Below are 23,382 nucleotides of genomic sequence, written 5' to 3'. Positions count from 1 at the left end.
AAAAAAAAAAAAAAAAAAAAAAAAAAAAAAAAAAAAAAAAAAAAAAAAAGCGGGAAGCTTCTCTGTACCTACCAAGCTATTTTGGATGTGGACCGCTATCAATTTTGAATAAAAAGGGCAAAATGGTAATTTCATGTCCCGGGTCTAAATAAAAGATATTTTTTTTAGAAAAATGAAAAGCTTAGGGAGGCTATTTTTTACGATTACCCAACTAATTCCCTTAATTTAAGAAAACAAACAAAGCAGCGGCTGACACGTGGTATGCAGTAATTTTGTTGTAGTTCACCGACCGGTGAGGTCCGAAGACCGAACCCAAACCACGAGGGTAAAAGCCTGAACTCAACCACTCACTATTTTCCACGTGTTCATGAATTTATAATTATTTTTATTCTAATATTTATTTATATTCCAAAAAAGAAAAAGAAAAATGTGAAATTCTGGGGGAGGGCTAAACGGCGTCGGGTTTCCGATATTTGTATAAAACAAGGAGAACTAAAGACGTGAAGGGAAGAAGAAAGAAAAAGCGCTGTGTTATTTTGAGGCTATGGCTACCTTGAATGTTCCTCACGATGTTCCTTCTCCCAATGTTGATGCTGAAGCTCTCAAAACCGCTTTCAAAGGTATCGATTCGATTCGATTTACTCGGTTAGGTTTGGTTGAGATTGATTGATTAGTTTGCTGAATCTGTATTTGATTCATTCTGTTTTGTTTGATTACGATTCTTTGATGTGTTATGGTTCTGAATCTGTTTTTCTTCTCTTGCATAGGCTGGGGAGCCGATGAGAAGGCTATAATCTCGATCCTGGCCCATAGAAACTGGATTCAGAGGAAACACATCAGGATTGCTTATGAACAGCTTTTTCAAGAGGATCTTATCAAGCGCCTTGAATCCGAGATCTCTGGCCATTTCGAGGTTCTGTTTCTGTTCCTTTTTTTTTTTTTTTTTTTTTTTTTTTTTTTTTTTTTTTTTTTTTTTTTTTTTTTTTTTCTTTTTTAAACATTGTGATCATGCTCGTGTTCATCGACTTCATCAGCTACGCTTACTACTGTAGCTTTTACAGTTCAGTCCTGCTCATTGTTCTTTGTCTTTTTTCAAAAAGCGATCATCGTTATTGCATACCTTCTACTATTGTGTACATCTGCTCTTACAGTTCAGTCCTGCTCGTTCTTCGTCTTTTTACGAAAATCGATCGTCGTTTTATTTTCCTTTTACTGTTGTGATCATGTTCTCTTCGTCATCTATCGTCTTTGTAATCTTTACCGTACATGTGTGATGTGTTCTCATCGTCGATTAGCGGCACAATCGATGTGATGATGCCGATTGTGTCAGATCGATGATTACAACACCTATTTGGTTTTCCGCCGCAGTTTATTCACTGAAAAAAAGAAAAGATCAACTCTAGGTTTTTGTTCGCCAAAAAAATTGTTTCGATGATCGATTTGGTCAGATTCTTATTGTTTTGATGGGTAAGGTAGCTAGAGTTAAACTGTTTCGTGGCTGAAACAGAGAGCGGTGTACCGATGGATGCTGGATCCAGAGGACAGAGATGCCGTGTTGGCCCACATAGCCATAAGGAAGCCAAAGGAGGATTTCGCGGTGCTTGTTGAACTTTCTTGCATCTACTCACCTGAAGAGTTGTTGGGGGTCAGGAGGGCTTACCAGCACCGCTACAAGCGTTCCCTGGAGGAAGATGTTGCAGCCAGCACTAATGACGATCTGCGCACGGTCCATAACTCAACCCGCGCCTCTTTTTTTAGAATTGTATATTACATTTGAAATGATTTAATTAGATACTCATAAACATCTTCTAAATTAGGTAACAGAATAAAGAATTAGTATTTCAGGAGTAGAAAGGGATTTGAAAATTCGTTTAAAACATTCTAGAAAGTAGAAAATGTTCATTAGATAATTGCAATCTTAATTGATTTCAGATTTTTTAATTAAGAATAAGTACTTGTGTTTAATTAAAAAATATACACATTTTATTATAATCTTGTATGATCATCTGTTGAGAAGCTGTGCAATGCTGACGAAATATAAGTGCTGCAGTTGTTGGTGGGATTAGTGAGTACATATCGTTACAGTGGACCTGAAGTAGATCTAAGCCTGGCGAAATCTGAAGCGGAGAGACTTGAGCGCGCAGTCAGAGACAAGACCTACTATCATGAAGATGTTATAAGGATCTTAACCACAAGGAGCAGGGCACAGCTGGTTGCTACTTTCAATCACTACAAAGATGCCTATGGTGTTACCATTTCCAAGGTACAGAACTAACTAATTGACATCATTTTTGGTCCTACTCTGTTTCTGTTATTTCTTGTTCTGAAATGATGGATGATTTTTCAAAATGACAACGCTATATAACAATATGCATGGAGGGAGAGTGGAGTTTGAATTGTCTGATAGATCGATCATATTCTGATAGTGTTTGTGAGATCCCACATCGGTTGGGGAGGAGAGCGAAACACCCTTGAGGGTGTGGAAACCTCTTCCTAGTAGATGTCTTTTAAAAAAGAAACATAATATCTGCCAACTGCCAACGGTGAGCTTGGTCTCTTAGAGTATGATCCACATGAAATTTTAGGACAAAACAACTTTTAAATATGTTAGACGAATAGAAATTCGGGTCAGTTTATATAATCTAAACAAGTTTCACTTTGTTGCAGCAAGTGGGAACTGATACTGCAGGCAAAGAGTTCACAGAAGCACTACGAACGGTGATCCGATGCATCGATGACCCAATCAAGTACTATGAGAAGGTGAATAAACTCAAATCATGTTAAAAATTAAGCGTTTAGATCTTCACTGATTCTTAGAATTGAAAAGAGCTTCAAATTGTTGATATTCCCATCTCATTTTTTTCTTTCAGGTGGTGAGAAATGCAATCAAGAGGGTGGGGAAGAGCGATGAGGATGCGCTGACACGAGTGGTGGTGTCGAGGGCAGAGAAAGATTTGATGCAGATAAAGGAGGCTTATCACAAGAGGAACAGCGTTACCCTTGACGATGCTGTGTCCAAGGAGTCTGGTGACTATAAGCGTTTCATCCATACTCTTCTTGGTAACTAAACAAAGCTGGTTCTAAACTCTGCTTTGCTTGTTAGCAGTAAGAATCATCATCATCATCATCATCATCCTATTATGAGTATCTATAATAATCGGCTTTCTGTTAGTGTTTACGTGTGTTGTTTGTTATGTAATAATATGCTTGGCGTCTGAACCGCTACCTTTCTGGTTTTGTATTAATATCAAGACTTTTAGCTCCGTTGTGTTACATCCAGTGTGCTTCCCTTTCTTCTTTTGAACCTCCCTCACAAAATTCTCTTCTATTCATAAGGTTTTCGTAATTTCATTTTGAATAAAATTGTTACCTTCTTTTTCTCTTAATTAGTTATTGATATTAAAAAAAAATTCAATTTTATGCCTAATAAAATTCTAAAATTTAAAATTATTTAGTAGGTTTTTATATTTTTAATTTAAGATCATTAATATTTTAATTATAGGGTTTTCTTTTTAAAAAAAATTTAATTGAAAGCTTGCGGAATTATTTTGGAGTGACATAAAATTGAAACTTTTTTCAGTTATTAAACTATTTATATCTATAATCTATTTGTGACACAAATATAAAGTTAAAGTGTAATTTAACTAAAATATAATAATAATAATAATGATAGTGATAAATTGTCTTGTAATTTAACTAAATAATAATAATGATAATGATAAATTGTCTTGTAATTTAACTAAAATATAATAATAATAATAATAATAATAATAATAATAATAATAATAAAGATAATATAAATATAAATTGTCTTGTAATATAACTAAAGTATAATAATAATAGTAATGAAAATGATAATTATTACAGATCTTTATTGTTATAAACTTCTCATTTCCGACAATATAATTAATTAAGATTTATTTCTCAGCCAAGGAGCAAGAAAAATCAATACTTTTAATTTAATTTTTATAAGCTCTAAAATTATAAAGTTACTAACAGAAAACAACCATAGAAGTTCTTACTAGTAAGAAGGCAAATTATTGGGTCTCTTGGTGCCTTCACCAAATTATAAATTATTCAAAGACAAGTTGGAAAAAAGGCACAATAAAAGTGGCAATATTGAGATGAATTAATTATAGCAGAAGAGAAGAACACAGAACCATAATAAGCAATAAAGAAGCAATACATATATAAATTAAAACACAACAAATTTGGTGGATCAAACCTGATCTTGATTGTGGAATCAATCAATCAATCAATCCGATCTTGCCAGCAAAGTGAGCAAGAAATCCTTGTAACTTCCATTGCACACACTCTCGATCTTCTCTTCCAATGAAACTCCAAACTTATTTTTGAACTCAATTTTGATCTCCTTCATGTCTTTATCAGCCCTTGTCACGATGATTCGAGTCAGTACTTTTTTTACCTTCTTGTCAGCATCAACTTTCAGCGACACTTCCAGAATCTGAGCACACAATAGGAACTCATATTAACAATTTTGATCATGTATTGATTAGAAAAGTAATGGGTTTGAAATTTACATACATGAGTGAAGTATTTGACAGGATTGGCTAAGCATAACACTGCATCTTGAAGCTTCAAGTCCCAGTCAAGATCCTGCCAAATGGGAAAACATAAATTAGTATATCTTCTCGCTACCAAAGATTCTTTGGACCTAATATGCGTTTTTCCGTAACGACTCTAGATTTCTACTCACCTAGAGTTACTACCGTCATCCTAACGAAATCATTATTGTGCAGAAATAAGTGTTTTAAGATGAAGTTTATATTTTATGATGGAGTTTAAACGCTTATTTCTGCACAAGAATGATCATATTATAATGAAGATAATGAAAAAGTAGGGTCATTACATTTTCATTAGGCGTCTTTTAAGTAGTTGGTGGATAAGAGTACCTCATCAATGGATCGACCAGCAGAGATTTTCTTGTAGTGATTGTAGAGGACATGGAGGAAGTGTTTGCTTCTTGTTGAGAGTATTCTCACAACCTCGTCGTCTTCTATAAGACTACTCTTTTTGCTGCCTGCTTCTTTAATTGCACGAGCAAGTTTTTCTGCTTCTGACTTTGCTAACTCCTCCTTGTACTTTGGTCCTTCGTATCTATATGCACTCATTAGTGCAACCAAAAGCTGCATTTCAAAACAAATACATTTGGGTTCAACTAACACTTTTGATCCTTGAGATTTAGGTTTTGTTTCGAAACGGACACGAACAAACCTTGCGTTCGGGGGCATTGATGTGGGACGCAACATCTTCTTCAATAGAATGATCAAATAGGGAATGGTAGGCCTTTCTTGCTCCCAAGAGCTCATCAGATGTTCTGGTACAAGCTACTTCTATTAGGATGTTGATGTTTTGGCCGTGATTACCTTTGCTCAATGCTTCCCTCACCAAACGAGCATCTCTTTCCCATGGATGTGTTGTCCATAGCACAACAGCATTCTGTATGATACACATATATGTTCATGTAAATTCTGTTCAAAAGTTTGCAACACAATGGAAAAACAGAAAGGATACCTTAAAACGCATGAATTCATGCTTCAGAAGTCGCATGGCATGCTCCTGCCATCGCTCAAAGGAGCGTTCATCTTCACTGAAAATATGGCTACTCTTTATTCTGAAGAGTTTCTTGTGCTCGTGATCCCAATTTCCCAATGTATCTATCATTGCCTTCTCATTTATTCCATGCCCTGTTTTCATTTCACATTTTTCAAAATTATTTTCTTCTTTCTCAAAACAATAATATTCATATACATCTATAATTTTATTTTAAATTTTCTACTAATACTATTTTTTAGTATTAATTTTAAAACTCTGAATAAAATTTCAAAAATCTATAAATTTAGACATAAAAAATGGATGATGTTCTATTAAAGTTAGAAAAAAGTTATACTCCGTTAATAAATAAATTATCTTATATTCTATACATATCATATAAACAAACAAATATCAATAAACTCGTAACCATATCAGGGTAGGATAAACATTATAACTTAAACAATATAATGATTAAACCTGCACGCACAAAAAATATTTATACTTAAAACTTCAATTAAAAATGAAACAATATAATGATTTTTAATGAAAAAAAAAAATAAATAAAATTAAAATTTTAATTAATTCAATGTTCAAAAAGAAATTATTAACTTATTCTAAATATAAATTCTAACATTAACAATTGATTTTATTATCAGTGAAGGTTCAATTCTCTTACTAGCAATGATCTTATAAATAAATGAATAAAAACTCTTTCTCAATAGCATTGATCTCTGTTCATTGCTTAATTATAGTAGAAGGTTTTAAAATGAATTATCTTTAGTTTCCATTTTATAAATCTTCTGTTCATTTGTATTTCTTTTGTTTCTAATTTCTTTGCCTATTTTTTACTGGAAAGAAATATCATATGACCATTTTATTTTAATTATATTACTTTCAAATAATTTAACAGTTCTTCATTTTTATTTTGAAATTAATTTTTAAATCGACTTACAAAACAGCATTCACAATTTTGGACCAAAAAGAGATACAATATACAAGTACTTCTAAAATTTCTAGATAATAGATATATAAGAAATAAAAATTTTAACAAAAATTAATTACAAATTAACAATAAAACCTAATTTTAAAATTTATCAAAGGTGCAAAAGATATATTTGGACATCTACAGGGGCATAAAGGTAATTTCACAGAAAATTAATACTGAAAATTGCAGACAAGTAACAAAAATTCAAAAATTAGGAATAGAAAATCTGAGCACAAAATTAAATGGAAGCAACAAAGATTATTCAAGTAAATTTCTGGCGTTACGATCCGTACATCCATATAACAGCGATGTTTCGACTTCACGGATAAAACTGAAGAGATAATGCAGTTGAAAAGAAAAACAGAAGATATCGATGTCCTGGCCGGAAGCCGTATTTCTCCGGCGAAGACCGAAGACTTTATGAAGTTTTTGCGATAGAGCATGATAGACAGAGAGAAACTATCAACGTTTCCGGAAATTGTACTTCTCCGGAAAAGACCAAAGAGTTCATGAAGTTTTCGCGACAGAGAAACAGAGCCACTGAAATCGCGGCGGAGATCGAAGAGATTAAGTAATTTTCCGATCGAAAACTCAAAAACATACTCATTCTATATTCCGAATCAAGAATAATGAAGATCGAGTAAACGACTCCAAAAAATTTTGCAATCAAGAGGAGCAAAAAGAAAGAAACAGAGACGACGGAGGAAATCCAAAAAAAATCAGAGAGAAAATCAGTTCGTGCAATGTAAGAAGAAAAATCAAGAGTTAAACCTGAGAGAGCTCGAGTGAGAACTTCGATCGCAGAATCCGCCATTTCTCAATTCCTTGTTCGATCGCAGAGAAGAAAGAAGATGAAGAAGAAGAGGAAGAAGAAAGCAGCGTAACTCACCTCATCCAGTTCCTCCCGCGTTATAAAACACAATCCCTATGCCCATTTTCGTCATTTCCCCTTCTTTCCCTAACAGCTTTATTAATTTTGTTTTAAGAATTAACTAAACTTTGTTAATTCTATTTTTTTTTAATGCAAAACATTTTATGGTTCTCTCGTCCAATAACTAAAAGTTAAATATTGTAAAAAAATAAAAATAAAAATAAAAATAAAATAAAAATAAAAAACTAAAACTAAAAATTTAATATTTTTATTAATTAATCAAAAATAAAAATAAAAGTTTAATTCTTTTTAAAAAATTGGGTCCTTTTTTATAATCAAATTTGGAAATAAAATTGATCTATTAATGTTAATTAACTACTGTATAATATTTATTTCAACTATTTTTTTTTTGTTATTTTTGTATCAATAAATTAAGTTTTGTTCTCAAATGGTTTCTTATATGATATTTAAATAAAATACGTTGTTTTTATTTATTTCTTAATATTTTGTTAAGTTTGTTAAAATTATGACAATTTATTTTTTAAGTTTATTATGATATAAGTTTAAAATTTAAAAAAAAAAATCAGTTTTCAAACAATAATAATAATAATAAACCCGTTGAAAAAATAACGTTTTAATTTTCTTATATAAAAATGACGTGTCTAATAAAACTCCCACCCACCCATAATGAAAGTTTTCGTTTGTTTTCCTTTATTGCAATTTAGTCCTTAAGAGTATTTTGCTATTCCGTCCAAAAAGTTTCTTTAACTTTCAAATTTCTACCTACATGTCACGTTATCTTAATTAATGCCCCTTGATTTTGATGAAATGACAAAACGACCCTACTTTTACTTGAATTTCACTTTCGATCCACAATTATTTATTTCCGTGGGGCCCACAAAATGTACCTCAACCTTGATGGCATTATGTCGTGAGACACATGCGCAAACACACTGTGTATATCATATGATATTTCATTTTCAACCACATAAAATATTTTAAATTATTTTATTTTCTATATGTTTGTTTATGTTGGTGAAAATAACTTCAAACGAGTCGGGATCATCAAGTTCTCTAAAAATTAGACTCGGACAAAGGAACATAGACCAAGTCGACTCGACCATGGTCAAGACCAACCTCTGAAACTAACCAGAGTTCAATCAACCAAGCCATTTGATCTCGTGTCTAGAGGCTCATTAAAGAAATAACTTGCTCTAGTAAATCTTAGTTGGATTAACGGGAACGATCCCAACCTAATGCAATACCAACAAACTTCTTAGAAACTCTTATCGAGGTAGGCTCACCCAAACCCTAGCTTCTTACTAGATTTATCCTAGTCTCTAGTTGGCTTAGAGATCCGAGCATATGTGGTAGAGTGCAATATCAGTATTTTTTATTTCAGATGAGTCCTTCCTTTAATGCATTAAGATTTTATGGATCTAGCAAGAGAGGACTAATTTAGAGCCAGTTGTAGAGACGAATGCTCTGTCGGTGAGAATGAGTAATGTAAATTGAGCTGTAGAATGAAGAAGATGCGTTTTGAACAACAACACCCTCATAGAGCGAGTACGAAGTGATAAACACCATAAATCCTACTTTGACGAACTTTGAAAAGTAAATCTAGGAAGTGGTCCAAAATTTTGACCTCAATCTCGAAAACCCCTAAACCACTTGAATCCAATTATGAAAATCGAAACGAAGGAGACCAATCAGACTAGGGTGACGCTCATTCATAGTCAAAATAAAATCTGAACGTGTAGGATGAAAATGGGTCTATGTCCCTACGACATGATTTTGTTACTACCTAATTTGAATTATTTGTTAGAGTAAAAATTATAGATAGCAAAATAAAATAATAAATATCATAAATATTTCCTTTCCACGTGTTGAATAAAAAAATTTGTCACAATTAAAAAATTATATGAAATATTCATTCAAATTACTTATTTATAAGGTAACTCTCACATGTTCAAGTAAAAAATAATTTAACATTTTAAAATTTATCAATAAATTTCAACAATTATTTAAAAATATTATCTAAAATATGTAATACCTTAAGTAAATATTAAAAAAAAAATCATACCAATCATGCATGAATTTTTATATGAATTACCTACCAATTATCACAATTAAAAAATTATATGAAATATTCATTCAAATTACTTTATTCGTAATTCTTAACTTTATTAGAAGGTAACTCCCACGTGTTCAAGTAAAAAATAATTTAACATTTTAAAATTTATCAATAAATTTCAACAATTATTTAAAAATATTATCTAAAATATGTATACCTTCTTAAGTAAAAATTTAAAAAAAAAAAAATCATGCGAATCATGCATGAATTTTTATATTCATTATCTACCAAACATTCATATTATTTATTTTATTATACAGATTTAAATTCTTCACACGCAAACTATAAGAGATACATGTCATTTTTAAAAAAATATATATAATAAAAAAAAACATAAAATCATTTGTCAAACTTTAGTTTTATTAATTTTATAATAATGTCACATTATTAAAATATTTTGATATTTTCATTTATATTGAAAATAATATAATGGCTAAGGCGGAATTTCTTTACTTATTTATTTATTGGTCAAAATATTTCTTTTATTTAATTTATTTTGAAAATTAAAATATATTAGAATTATTTTCTATTGGTTCACTCTGTCAGTGTGAATCATCCTTTGTCGGTATGCTTTTTAATTTTAATTTTTTTTTAGTTTTTAAAATTAAGTTAAATTATTACTGTTTATAAATTTTATAAAATACTTCTAAAAGAAAACTCCAAACAAGGTGCGCTCGAGCTTCACGTGGGATATGTTGGGTTATATACTTTTCACACGGCAAAAGATATTTATTTGGATTTTCTTATTTATTGCTTCGAAATTTAATTTCGTGTTCGCTCCAAATTTGTCTATTCAATTAGTTGTTTTCACGCAGGCGATTTTATCTGCTTCTATATCGTTAGCTTCGATGTTTGAATAACTCGAAAAATCTCGATCAACTCAACATAATCCGTACAGTTTGAGTTAGATTGTAAACTTATTTGAGTTGAATTGTATTCAAATAAATGAAAATTTTATAGATTGGATTGGTTGATGAATTCTCCTAATAACTAAATCGAACCAACAAAAATTTATTGTTAATTTAAAAATTATATTTTTGTTTATTGTAAACTTATGTATTCTTATATTATTTTATATTTATTTAATTTCATAACTAATTTTTTATTATTTTATTCTCAAAAAAACTTTTAAAATTTTTTAAGATTTTTTAAAATATGTATTTAACTAATTAATATTTTTACTTTTATTTAAAATTAAGAAAATTGAATAAATAACTCCAATAATTGATGGTTGGTTTGTGTGATAAATGTTTATGGTATTTTGCAACTACTAAGAAGGTTTTTTTTTATTTTTTATATTTTAAATTTTAGATTTTAAATAATTTTCAAATTTATTTATTTAAAAATTGGATAATAAATTCATAAATGATAAAGTGAACATCTTTTCAAGCTTAAAGATAAGGGTCCAGAAAAAAATCATCATAATTAACAACCACAAAAATAATGAAATGTAAAATATCCAAAATAATAATAATAATAATAATAATAATTAATTTGATGCCTAACAACCACAAATATATAAATTTATATTTTATAATAATAATTATTTTGAGTAGGATTATATTTGAAATTAACGGATCCTAACATTCAATTAAAAGTATAAATTTACTATTATATTTTTCTTATATGTTTTGAATAACATTATAATATTTACTAGAAAAATAAATAAAAAAACTCAAATGGAATAAAAAAAATAAAAAAATACTTATAAAAATGACCAAAATATATTTAAATGGAAATAATTTGCCAATTACAAACACATATATTATTATTTTAAAAAATAATGAATTAATATTATCTTTAATCTTTAATAATGTTTTTAAAATTATACACGGTTTTGTTATTTAGGACTTGATCAAAATAGATATTCTAATGTTGTCGGTCATTTTAGGTTATTATCACGTGAATTTTTTGTTTGATATTTTAATATATTTTTATAAATGCTTATGAAAAAATAAAGAGTAATATTATTTTTTTAAAATATAAATATTTGTAATTGAGGAAATAATTTGATAATTTTTATAATTCAACAGAATTTCTTTTATGAAAATGGGAAAACATTTTTTTTTTTTTTTGTTATTATAATTTGTTGTCCCAAACATCAACTCATTACAGCTGGCGCCAACGTCAGCCGTTGATGATAACGTCTGAATAAAAACATCTCCATCGTTGATTTTTCTTGTTGGGACCAAATTTAAACCTTCAGAAAAACGTGGGCATCCAACCTGTCACTTTCTTTGCAGTTTAGTACACAACTATACAGAAACTAAATTATCACCCATCGTAATATCCCATAAAACACGGCCGCTTCGTGTAATTTCCAAGACATTGAGGGCTCGAGGGAAAGAAAATTCTATGCAAGCCCTTCTTTGCAAAGACTAAGAAATGGAGTCGAAATCAGAAGGGGGTGAAAGGGTATTTTCGTCAAATGGAATAAAAAACAGAAAGGCGAAAACAAAATCTGCTATTTTGCGTTGTAGCGAAGTTTGAGAGGGAAAAAACGAAACGGAAAACAGAGAGAAAATTTGTTTCATTATCAGTTAGCAATTACAAAGCTCCGAAAATGAGCAGTTTCTCGTTCAAGAGCTTCTCGTGGAAGAAATCGAAATCGTCCAAATCGTCCAAATCGGATTCCGGTCATTCTTTCTCGTCGGAAGAGGAGAGGTTTCTGACGGAGAATATGGGAACTGTGAGAGTGCCGGAGGTTGTTCCTTCTCCCGCCGACGACTGCGATACTCTCAAGAAAGCTTTCGATGGTTGATTTCGATGAACTCTTCAACATTTTGATTTTATTTATCTTTCGCGATGTTTCGTTAATTTATCTGTGGATTCCGTATGTTTTTGTTTGAGTTTGATTTTTCTGCTGAAAACTCAGTCCAATGCGTTGATTTTGTTTGAATAGAAGTTCATCCGCTTCTTTCGATTTCAAGACATTGTTGAACTTTTCGGCTCATTGCGTGGATGCAGTTTTATTTTCCTCCTTATTTGATTGATTCATTCATTTATTTATCTTCAATTTTTAGACATTAAATATAAATATTTAATTCTGCTTATTATTTTCCATTGTATGATTTATTTAATCAGGGATGACCAATTGTATAGTGCCACGTGTTGGATTATTTGCTGTATTCATCCATTTGGCTTTTATTTAGCTGCCTTCCTTGTTTATCAGCGAAGACAGAATTCCTATTTATTCTCATTCAGTGTCTGTTTTATTTTTTTTTTATTTGTGGAAACTATTTTGGAATTTCTAAGGATTTTAGAATAATTGAAAACAGTTTTTTTATTTTTTTTCAAAGTTTAGTTTGAAAGAGGGCGATAAAACATTAATTATCATTTCAACTCCCTCTTAATTTTTAAAATAATGTTGTTCTTATTAATTTTTTATTTGTCTAATGATGAGTTAGGATGGGGAACCGATGAGAAAGCCTTGATAAGGATATTAGGACAAAGAAATGCTGCCCAGAGGAAAGCAATTAGAGAGACTTATTTCGAGCTCTACAATGAGTCCCTCATTGATCGCATCAATTCTGAACTCTCTGGTGATTTTAGAGTAAGTTTGTTACATTTGCAGAAAAGATGTCATTTCCCATTGCTCCTCACATTCATAACCCATCAACACTTCATTCTTATTTAGATTTCTAGTCTTGAGTTTCATTGGTATATGAAGAAACAAATTTCTTCCCATTGTGTTTGATGTTGTGCTTGGATGCCACAATCTTTATTGTAGCGGAATGCAACAACCAAAATATTTTTATATCTAATTGTTGTAGCGAAAGTGGAAGTAAGATCAATCGCACTCACACACCCACAAATAGAAATTAAACAAAGAGACATAAAGATTTACGTGGTTGGAGAGAAGAACTACATCCATGGATGATAGCCAATCACTATAACCAAAGTGTTTATAAGCGTGAGTTCCTCCAATTGTCCAGAGGCAATTGCAACCTCAACCGTACATCAACATTATATCATGTTCTAGTAAAAGTAAAAGCTGAAATTGAGTAGCCAGTTTATACCTACATGTACTTTTTTTTCCTTATCCATCTCTAGCTGAAGATTTTTATGAGCAGAAAGCGGCGGTTTTGTGGGCATATGATCCTGCTGAGAGGGATGCAAGAATGGCACATGAAGCTTTGAGGTCATACAAGAAAGGCATCCATGAGCTTCAAGTATTAGTGGAGATTGCCTGTGCCACATCCCCTCACCATCTGATGGCAGTAAGGCAGGCCTACTGTTCTCTCTATGATTGCTCGCTTGAAGAAGACATTTTCTCAACCGTCTCCATGCCCCTTAGGAAGGTAAAATGCCTGAAAGTTGTCTCATAATCTCAACTCTTGACTTGGTTTTTATAATGTTAAGCATGTTGGCTGCTCAAAATCCTTTTGGTTTTATGATTCACGTTTTGGAAATATTTTCCAAATCTCAGCAAAATTTTAATTCTGAAACCGTGGTTTTCTAATACCTGTTTTAACAAACTGTCATTGAGCAAACAAAATTCTCAAAAGCAAAAAATGAAATGAAACTGCCACGTAGATGGGAGAGGGAAAACAAAAGATTCCTTATAATTGTGGGGAAACTAGGGAAGTAGACGCGTTTTAAAATCATGAAGCTGGACCAAAGCAGACAATATCTACTAGCAGTGGGCTTTGGCAGTTACAAATGGTATGAAAACCAATCGGTGGGCGGTGTGCCAGCGAGAATGCTGGGCCCCAAGGGGTGGACTGTGAAATCCCACATCGATTGGAGAAGGGAATGAAGTATTCCTTATAAAGGTGTGAAAACTTCTCCCTAGTAGACGTATTTTAAAATTGTAAGGCTGACGGTGATACATAACGGGCGAAAACGGACAATATTTGTTAGCGGTAGACTTGGGCCCTTTCGCCATTAGTGTTGGGTGCTACCAAACTGATATTAGATAAGTTGCTCGGAAGTTAGTGGCTATTTGAGACATTGTGTTTTGGTTAGGCTAACCATTTTGCTTCATTGAATGTCACATGCTTGTCAAATATCTTTGTAAAACTTTAAGAGACCATTCATTTTTCTTCTTGTCAAATGCATTATATACTGTTGAGGTTGCAATTCTCAGCACAGAGATTCCAGGGACTTGTAACCTTGAAAAACGTTTTGTTTTGGATATTGTGTAGCTTCTAGTTGGTTTGGTGAGTTCCTTCAGGCATGATAAAGAGGTGGTGGAAAGTTTCGTTGCCGATTCAGAAGCAGATTTATTACACGATGCTATCAAAGTGAAGCAAATCAACCGCAACGGCGTCATTTGGATACTCAGCACAAGGAATTTCTTTCAACTTAGAGCAACCTTTGCATGCTATAAGCAAAAGTATGGAAACCCGATTGATCAGGTTCAGCCTTTAATAAACAAATGGTTAAATTTTCCTTTTCTTTTTGTCTTTTCATTTACCCTCTTGTAAGTTCAACCTATGCTTTTCGTTTACAGGACATTATGAAATGTGGAGCCAGTGATTTAGAATCTCTCTTCAAAATGGCCGTCTGGTGCATTGACAGTCCTGAAAAACACTTTGCAAAGGTGAGAGGTTCTTTCCTTCGCATTTGTAGGGTTGTTGTGAGATTCCACGTCGATTGAAGAGGAGAACGAAACATTCCTTATAAAGGTGTGGAAACCTCTTTCTAGCCCACGAGTTTTAAAAACCTCAAGAGGAAGCAGCAGCATGAAAAAAAAAAAAAAAAATTCAAAAGAGGACAACCGTTGTTTCACCCTTTATTTTCAATTTTTTTTCCTAAAAAATTCATTTCATGGAGGAATAAAAAAAAGAACGAACAAAACTTAGAATAATCCATCGATACAAAAAGTTTACAGGTTTAAATCACAAGTGATTCTTATAACGTTAGGATTGTTTCATTTTAAACTCGTTCCATTTTGGTTCTTGAACTTTTAAGCTTAAGTTCAAGCTTTATTTTGATCGTGAAATTTTTGGGTAGGTAATCAACAAGGCCATTGTTGGGCTTGGAACGGATGAAGATTCTCTAACCCGAGCCATCGTAAGTCGAGCAGAGATAGACACAATGAAAATTAGAGAGGAGTATTCGAAGATGTTCAAAAGCAACCTCGAGAAAGACGTGATTGGTGACACATCTGGGGACTACAAGGACATGTTGATGATCTTACTTGGAGCTAAAGTTTGATTCTTCTTCCCAACTTCTCTTTGCTTCTTTCTTGCCTTTCTCTTTCTCACTGCAAATTCCTTGTTTGGCTTTGTTGAGTGTTACTGTAGGCCTTTGAATGAACTAACCTCTTCATATTTGTATATACGTTTGGAAGATTGATTTTTTACCCTCTTTATCAAGAAATAAGAAAATGTTGGGTATGGGCTCCTGAACCTAGGTTGGTTCACTTACAGGCCTATGCGTTGGATTTTGGCTCTGATTTCGAGCCTGAGGCTTGTACCTTTCAGAATGGTTCATTATTTTCATCCTTATTTTTGTTGTTTTTTCTAATAATTCCAAAGGGGAGAACGATCACGAAATTAGGATAAACGACATTTAATAAATTTTTTTCTAATACCAAATAGGATGAACAACTAACAAATCTACTATAACACAGAGATGGTTGAGAGAGAGTTAAAAAAGAAAGTCAAAATCCACTCTAAACGGCCATTTGGAGTTGGAATTTAGAGTTTTTTCATAAGAATTGTTCTTCTGCCAACGACCACGAAATTATTAAATGTCGTTTCTTCTTCTTCTTCGAATCCCAGGCACGCTTCTCGACTTACCCGCAGTCCAACCCAAAACCTACTGCCAATCCTTGCATGACAGGTGTAACGCCCAAAAAATTCGAAGGGTAAGTCTACGTCCACTGGGATTCGAAGCGTGCCTCTGCCCGCGCGTTGCCCGTGCTGACTGCGCGTGGGATGCTCCTGCAACCACAGGCAAGTGCGTGGGTCCCCTGTTTTCTCCCATTTTTCGCTTGAATGGCTAGTTTTTCCTCCCGATTCCAGTGCTAATTCCCGAATCTGAGAGGGTTCAGAAATCCGACGTTCTGTCTTCCTTACTTGACGGTGTACGTCGTGTAAGCAACGTCGAAATTTACCCCTGGTGTGTGCAAAGGTCTTTGGGATTATTTTCGTTGCGTAAATCAAAGGTTTCGACGTCGATTTTGTAAGGTTTGGCTTTGCCGGAACTTCATTGGTTTTCTCACTGTCTTTCTCGTTTTCTAACTATTTTTTTTTTCTAAAATGACTTGCGTCACTAGCTATTGAGCCTTTGAATTCCTAGTCATGCCTTTTAGTCTGACTAATACCCTTGCCACATTCTACACATTAATGAACCAAGTCTGACAATAGTCTTATATGTCACTTCTTTAACCAACACGAATGGGATAAGCACCGTAAATGTTCATTTTTTACCCAATATCAATATTTTGAAGCAGCTCTCAATATTGGATTGAACCCTACCTTCAATATATTAGCCATCTTGAAAGCTGCCGATCTTAAACCGATTGTCAACACATCTGACGATTACGATGTTGTTAAAGATGCTATTGAGATTGCAATAGGAAAGACGCCTGCACTCCACTGCAACCGGGATAAATCTGACCATGACCAATTATTCGAAATTATTTTATGTTTTGATATGGATGCTGTGACTTTGATCGATTGCAAGCCAAAGCTTAGAAAGAGTTGCCCAAGTTCTTCGAACGTTCATGATGAATTGTAGTTTTTTTTTTCTATCTTAAAAAAAAATACTGGAAATATATATTATATATATTATGTTTGTTTAAATATATAGGTTAGTCTTTTATTTTATATGTATTTATATATATTTTTTGTTTCTTATTATTATTATAATTTTTTTTAAAAAAAATTATGAAAAAAAAAAAAAGAACAAAACGTGCTATGGGGACATGCTTGGGGTTTGCGTGTGTTTTTTTTTCCTTCATTTCCCGACACTATGGGGACATGCTTGGGACATGCAATGGTTCTTGAGTGGTCAATTTCCTGTAGTCATAAGCATACGCACGGACTTTAGGCAAGTAATACTTGTAAGGGGTTGCTAGAACGTGCTAGCATGCAAACATTCCTTAGCCGGGACTTTTGGAAAGGAGTTTTGGGAAGTACGATAAAATTACATTTATGTCTTTAAGGTGAGATTTTGGAGAACCATAATAAACCACACGTCCGTTTATTACTAATATATATTTTAGAAAGACAAATATTTTTACACTAAATCAAATTATACTTTTTTTCCAAAATAATTACGGTTTAATTAATTTATGAAATTTTTATAATATAAATAAAGAATTTTATTCATTTAACTCGTTTAAATAAAATAAAAAAGTCTATTTTTCTTCTTTCATTTTATCTCATTAATAATTTAGAAAACTTATCATTTGTAATCAATTTTTTTACAATTTCATTTATATTCATTTGTTAAAAACTAATATGTTTTAAAATCTCATGCATACTTATTTGCTAACTGCTAACGACTACTAATATGCTTTTAATATTAAAATAATAATAATAATAATAATATAAAAGTTTATAATAACTCCAATTGTAACGGGATAAAGAATAAACATAACCAATTTAAATTTATCTAAACTTAAAATTCATATAACATATTATGTCCTCCTTTTACAGATACTAAACTATAGTCGAAAACAGTTGCATAAAAGTCGTCGTGAAGTCCTTTTATTGGAATAGGTTTGACCCGATGAGTTTTAATATTGTAAAAAATCAATTGTCTTTCGTTGGTCTGCATTAAAAGTTCATCCGAACTCGCCACCAACAATGGCTTCTCAATTCCAAATGACGGACCAATTGTGAATAGTTTTGACCACGAAACAACACCATCTTCATTCTTCTTCCTCTCCCAAATGTATATGTCTTTTTCCTTCTGTATTATTCGATGGTAAAATACATGAAATATGACAATGTTTCCATTCAAAATCCCAATAGTTATAAACGCCTTATTCACATGCGCTAAACTGTCTGGTATTGAAATTTCGTCAAAAACTTCTTCGCTAATGTCGAACGTTTGTATAATATTTTGTGACCACCAATAATATTTTCCTTCATGATACATATCAAAAGAACATTTCGACATTAAACGGTCACAGATAGGGGATTCAATTTCTCTCCATCTATCTTTTCTCAAATCATAAATTTCCACCCTAATTGGACGAGATGCATTATATCTGTGCAAAAATTGTACCACCCTAACCACTTTGAAATCTCTAGATTTGGAATCGTATCCGAACCCAACAGTCTTTGAGTTCCAATAATGAAGTTCATGATCAGGTCTAGTGTAGTGAAGAATCGACGAAGGGAGTTTACGATACTCTCTAGTCGTCGGATTACAGAGGAAAACATCCTTACGGTACGATAGACAAACCAAGCCATGAGAATGACCACGAATCATGAAATATGGAGTATCTTTACTAAATGGAAAGTCGAAATTGATAATAGATAGAGATCGATCGAGGTCATGGGAAAACTTGAGGATGAAGTGTATATGTTTGTATAAACTACCCTCGTAAGTGGTATGCTTAAGAAGAATAGACTTATGTTGAAGAGAACAATTTGTAGGATCGTTGATCAGAGCATACCAAAATTTACAAACTAACTTGAATGAGGATAAAGTCTTTAGCGGAAGCCTCGATAGGATCATGATCAACAATTCTGTAGGGAGATTTTTTAGAGTTGCCATGAAAGACCTCGGAAAGAGATTCCAAATGATGTGTATTTTTTGGAATAAACTAAGTCGAGAATGAAGAAAATAGTGAAACCGTAGTGTTTATATATAAATTCATTAATCATATTTGCCACCAAAATAATTTCTCAAAAATTACACATGCAAATCAAATCTATTTTTAATGTCGGATTAAAATCTTAATTAAATAAAATTTACTCAATTGAAATTTGTGTTAATCAACCATATTAATTATTTTTTTAATCATGCTTTGTTCAAATTTTATACTATATTTACAATATTCGTATTAATGAGTGATTTATTTTATATTATTGCAATTTATTATTTATTTTCAAAATTAAAATCTTATAAATTAACTATTTAAATTATAATGAGGAAACTATCAGAAACCATATTATAAATGTATTTATAAATAATGTTTTAGACATTATTTTTATTTTAGTTTTTTATAATAATGACAATTTTCTAATATAAATTTGGTTTTAGTTTGGAACAATCTAATTATGTATCTAAATCAATATGTTGTAGGATTAAAAATAAACAAATAAAATAAAATAAATTTACCGTATTTTATTTACTTCAATATTTCCTTCCTTTATTAATTACTTTTATCTATATATATATATATATATATATATATATTTATTTTTATTTTTTTAATTAATATTTATGTTTATTACCAAAAGAGAAATATTGTTTAGAATCAAATTACACATTTTTTTTTAAAACAATTACAGTTGAATTTATTTATGAAATTTTAATAATATTAATAAATAATTTTATTCATTTGATTTATTTAAATAAATAAATCAGTAATTTTTTTTTCAGTTTATCTAATTAATCTTTTAAAATAATTTTGAAAAAATTATAATATTAATTCTTACCTATTTTTTTTTTTGTGCCCACCAATAATATGTTCCTTCATGATTCATCTCAAAAGACAATTAGGACTTTACACGTCCATACATAGGGGTTCAATTTCTCTCCATCTATCTTTCCTCAAATTGTAAATTTCCGCTCTAGGAGGGGAGGTGCCAACATTCTACAACCATAACTACTTGAAATCCCTAGATTTGGAATCGTATCGGAATCCGACTGCATTCGTGTGTGACGATTCAAATTCATAGGGCGATCCTGTGTAGTGAAGAATCGAAATACTTTCATGAAACTACATCTACCTTACCTTCAGTATCATAACCGTTCCTGCAACGTCGTTCGTGCAGAGGTGTTTTGCCTTTATCCAAAAAAGAAAAAAGAAAAAAAATTAGCACGTGGCTTGAATATTTTTAGGAAGACTCGATAAGTGACCCTACTATTAGAGTTAGGAAATGAAATCACACATGAGACCTATCGTTTCATGGCATTGGTCTCAACTCCAAGTCAACACACAATTGGATGTATAAAACTACTCTACATGTGGCCCACGGACGTGCACATGAACCCCAAACGAGCTCGTATACATACTTCTGGATCTAGCCTTCAACTAGCATACATTCACGATTTCGATGTACTATGGAGGAAAGAGAGCACACGTAGTATCATGGTATACATAGTACCGTATCGTAATATTATAATGTATGCGTTCGTACTAATAATAACTGAAAAGTATTTCGATGCATGTGAACGTACCGTATGCATGAAATTCTTATAATTTAAAATCAAAACTATGGATGATGCAATATATATTTTCGTTCATTTCACACGTAATTAATCATTCTATTCATTATAAAATTATTTTGTTTGGCTTTTAGTGCATTTTTTTCTCCATCATCTTTATCTACTCAAGAATAAAAAAAAGAAATTGTTTTTAAAATAATAATGAACTTATCCAAAATTAAAATCAGACGACATCGTTTTAAGTAGGAGTGTACAATCAACTGGCAACCCGACAACTCGGACCAATCCAACCCGAACTGAATCGGTTGGATTGAGTTGGATTAGCATTTCGGGTAGGGTTGAGTTCATTTTTTCTGAACCCGAACTGAATCGGTTCGATTTTGGGTTCATAGGTAAAACCTTCGAGTTGGGTTGGCCCAAGTTAATAAAAAAAACTCTTAAAATAATAAAAAATCCTTTCCTATGTACTAAATGTTAATCAAGAAGCTATAATAGATGCTAGAACGGTCAAAATATTTTAAGCTGAACATTCAAAATATTTTAATATAATTTATAAAATTTTGTTTGGATGGGTTCGGATTGTCGGATTCTTGGGTCCGGGCCGGTTCTATCTCTGGTCTCGGGTTGATGGGCTTCGTGGGTCGTCTGTCTGGATGTGGGCTGAGGCGTTTGGTGGAAACGGGTTGGGGTGAGCGGCGAATGGGTCGTGGAGCTGGGCTGTTGGGTATGGGCTCTTGAACCTAGGTTGGTTCACTTTCAGGCCTATGGGTTGAATTTTTTCTCCCGCTAGACGACGATATTGTCTTATTTGGGCTATCGTCTTATTTGGGTTATCTTTTTAAAATTTTCCTCAACATTTTTAAAACGCGTATGTTAGGGAGAGGCTTTCACACTCTTAATGCTTCGTTCCAGGGAGAGACTTTCACACTCTTAATGCTTGGTACCAGGGAGAGGTTTTCACACTCTTAATGCTTCGTTCTCTTCCACAGAAGATGTGGGATCTCATAATTCACCCTCCCCTTTCGTGTCAAATGGTAACGACTCAGGCCCACTGCTAGCCGATATTGTCATCTTTAGGCTTTCTTTCAAGGTTTTTAAAACGCCTCTGGTAGGAAGAGATTTCCACACCCTCAATGTTTCATTCTCCTCCTCAACCGATGTGAGATCTCACAATACTTGGTTGTTAGTTCAATCCTGCGAGTAGAAAATCAAATCGACTATTACTTAATGAGAAGATAGCTACTGGGAGAGAAGGTCCATAAGCAACTAAATACTGTGAACGAATATAGTTGTGACTCTGCTAGCGAAGATTCAAGACATAATAGCACACGGTTCGCAATGGAACTGGTCAAGTGTCTCGGTGAAGGATGTCGAAGTCTTACTATATATATTTTAAAAGAGAAATTTATGAATTTTTAATAATAATAATAAAGAATTTATACAAAATTAAAATCAAACATAAAAGTTTATAACAACTTCTCGGATTAAAATTCATACAACACATTATGTCCTCCTTTCACAGAAAGTAAACTATGGTCGAAAAAAGTAGCACAAAATTCGCTACAAGGCCCTTCTATTGGAATAGGTTTGACCCGGTGAGTTTTAATATTGTAAAAAATCAATTTTCCTTCATTGGTCTGCATTAAAAGTTCATCAGAACTCACAAACAACAATGGCTTCTCGTTGATCTTCCTTAAAACTTCATTCGGACTCACCACGAACAATGGGTTCTCAATTCCAAATGTAGGACCAATTGTAAATAGCTTTGACCATGAAACAACATCGTGTTCATCTTTCTTCATCTCCCAAATGTATATGACTTTTTCAACATCAGTTGGATGGTAAAATATAACAATGCTTCCATTCAAAATCCCGAGAGTTATATATTTCTTATGCACTTTCGCTAAGCAGTCTGGTACTGAAATTTCGTCAAAGACTTCTTTGCTCATGTCGAATGTTTATATAATATTACTTCCTCTTATTTCTTGTGACCACCAATAATAGGTTCCTTCACGATACATCTCCAAAGAAAATATAGTTAATTTCTCTCCACCTATCTTTCCTCAAATCATAAATCTCCACTCTAGTTGGACCAGTTTCATCATATATGTGCACAAATTCTACAACCCTAACCACTTTGAAATCTCTCGATTTGGAATTGTATCCGAATCCAACAGCATTTGAGACCGAATAATGAGATTTATAGACAGATTTCGTGTAGTGAAGAATAGATGGAGGGAGTTTACGGAACTCTTTGGTCGTCAGATTAAAGAGGAAAACATCCTTATCGTGCGATAGACAAAACAAGCCATATTAGAATTCTTTTTTATTGAAAAAAAAAAATGACAAACAAAAAGGTTGAGATTTAGTTTTGCTGCAATATTGGATTCCAAGAGGTAAGTAATCTTCCTTTCATTTTATTGAATGATATTAATTTAATTACCATGAGTTAGTTTATTTTATAATTTCGTATGAGTTTTAGGAAATGTGGAGAGAAAAATAATTAACAGACAAAAAAAAAAAAAAAAAAAA

At 32.2% G+C, this 23,382-nt stretch overlaps 4 protein-coding genes across 4 annotated transcripts in view; 2 read left to right on the top strand and 2 right to left on the bottom strand.

Annotated features, from left to right (window-relative positions):
• Positions 1 to 442: 442 nt before the first annotated feature.
• On the top strand, positions 443 to 3,279 carry LOC111449385 (annexin-like protein RJ4). Its single transcript, XM_023089251.1, has 6 exons — positions 443 to 620; positions 768 to 913; positions 1,508 to 1,726; positions 2,051 to 2,263; positions 2,668 to 2,760; positions 2,871 to 3,279. Exons 1-6 carry the CDS (start codon positions 545 to 547, stop codon positions 3,066 to 3,068), a joined length of 945 nt encoding a protein of 314 aa, XP_022945019.1. The 5' UTR covers positions 443 to 544; the 3' UTR covers positions 3,069 to 3,279.
• Positions 3,280 to 3,998: 719 nt separating this feature from the next.
• On the bottom strand, positions 3,999 to 7,453 carry LOC111449383 (annexin D4-like). The gene is made up of 6 exons (XM_023089250.1): positions 7,313 to 7,453; positions 5,536 to 5,708; positions 5,236 to 5,460; positions 4,914 to 5,147; positions 4,546 to 4,617; positions 3,999 to 4,465 (listed from the first exon to the last, which is right to left on the bottom strand). Exons 1-6 carry the CDS (start codon positions 7,353 to 7,355, stop codon positions 4,256 to 4,258), a joined length of 957 nt encoding a protein of 318 aa, XP_022945018.1. The 5' UTR covers positions 7,356 to 7,453; the 3' UTR covers positions 3,999 to 4,255.
• Positions 7,454 to 11,934: 4,481 nt separating this feature from the next.
• On the top strand, positions 11,935 to 15,856 carry LOC111449381 (annexin D3-like). Its single transcript, XM_023089248.1, has 6 exons — positions 11,935 to 12,302; positions 12,954 to 13,099; positions 13,620 to 13,847; positions 14,694 to 14,906; positions 15,002 to 15,091; positions 15,505 to 15,856. The coding sequence occupies exons 1-6, from the start codon at positions 12,110 to 12,112 to the stop codon at positions 15,706 to 15,708; spliced, it is 1,074 nt and encodes a 357-aa protein (XP_022945016.1). The 5' UTR covers positions 11,935 to 12,109; the 3' UTR covers positions 15,709 to 15,856.
• A 6,478-nt stretch (positions 15,857 to 22,334) lies between these two features.
• Positions 22,335 to 23,382, bottom strand: part of LOC111449903 — a 2,758-nt gene continuing 1,710 nt past the window's right edge. The window contains exons 2-3 of the mRNA XM_023089988.1: positions 22,944 to 23,133; positions 22,335 to 22,768 (exon numbers count right to left, since the gene is read on the bottom strand). Coding sequence (XP_022945756.1) covers positions 22,335 to 22,768; positions 22,944 to 23,133 — 624 coding nt within the window. The remainder of the gene's footprint in view (positions 22,769 to 22,943; positions 23,134 to 23,382) is intronic.

Source organism: Cucurbita moschata, unplaced genomic scaffold, assembly GCF_002738365.1.
Source record: "Cucurbita moschata cultivar Rifu unplaced genomic scaffold, Cmos_1.0 Cmo_Scf00011, whole genome shotgun sequence".
NCBI lineage: Eukaryota > Viridiplantae > Streptophyta > Magnoliopsida > Cucurbitales > Cucurbitaceae > Cucurbita > Cucurbita moschata.
This window is presented reverse-complemented; position numbering and strand designations above follow the sequence as displayed.